General features: G+C 29.1%; 1 protein-coding gene across 1 annotated transcript in view; it reads left to right on the top strand.

Annotated features, from left to right (window-relative positions):
• LOC119582223 (organic cation transporter protein-like) overlaps positions 1-365 on the top strand; it is a gene marked incomplete in the record, with an annotated part of 25,446 nt that extends 25,081 nt beyond the window's left edge. The window contains 1 exon segment of the mRNA XM_037930454.1: positions 56-365. Within this exon segment, the coding sequence (XP_037786382.1) occupies positions 56-113 (58 nt within the window).
• Between the last annotated feature and the right edge of the window lie 223 nt (positions 366-588).

The raw sequence follows: 588 nt of genomic DNA, 5'->3' as shown, positions 1-588 counted from the left end.
ATCTAGATTAATTTGCCAACATTTCTAAGCCTACTAATATTTATCTCTCATACAGGAGAAAACGAGATGTCAAGGTGCATGAAGTAGAAAAACTTAACAAGCAACCAGCGTAATGTAAAAATCAACTCATGTTAGATTTTATTATTAATCGGCTTTACTCTTCGCTCAAAATTATAAATTTCTTTTTGTCCGATTGGTATGTAACCTACTGATAATGACGCTGTATTTTTTTGAATTCCTTCATGCATTTTTTTTTATACTTCTGCGAAAGAAATAGCTTTATTGTCTTCAAGAGAATGGAAAAGCACTCTACCCTGTTGATAAAATGACACTAATGTCTTATCTTTCAATAAATTTCTTTCGTGTATAGTGTTTTCTTTTATCGCTGAAAACTGTATTGAACATTTGGATCATAGTAATGTTAATAACAACACTTTGAATCAATATTCATTTACAAAGAAAAATATGTTTCGCATATTTTTGAAGTCGAATTACCAGCCAGCACATATACTTACAGTACGTTTGAATTATAATATAAAATAATAAGCATGTGTAAGACGAAAAACGTAATTATAGAAAACTAAAACT

Source organism: Penaeus monodon, chromosome 15 (genome assembly GCF_015228065.2).
Source record: "Penaeus monodon isolate SGIC_2016 chromosome 15, NSTDA_Pmon_1, whole genome shotgun sequence".
NCBI lineage: Eukaryota > Metazoa > Arthropoda > Malacostraca > Decapoda > Penaeidae > Penaeus > Penaeus monodon.
The sequence above is the reverse complement of the archived record's forward strand: the minus strand, read 5'-3'. Positions and strand labels throughout refer to the sequence as shown.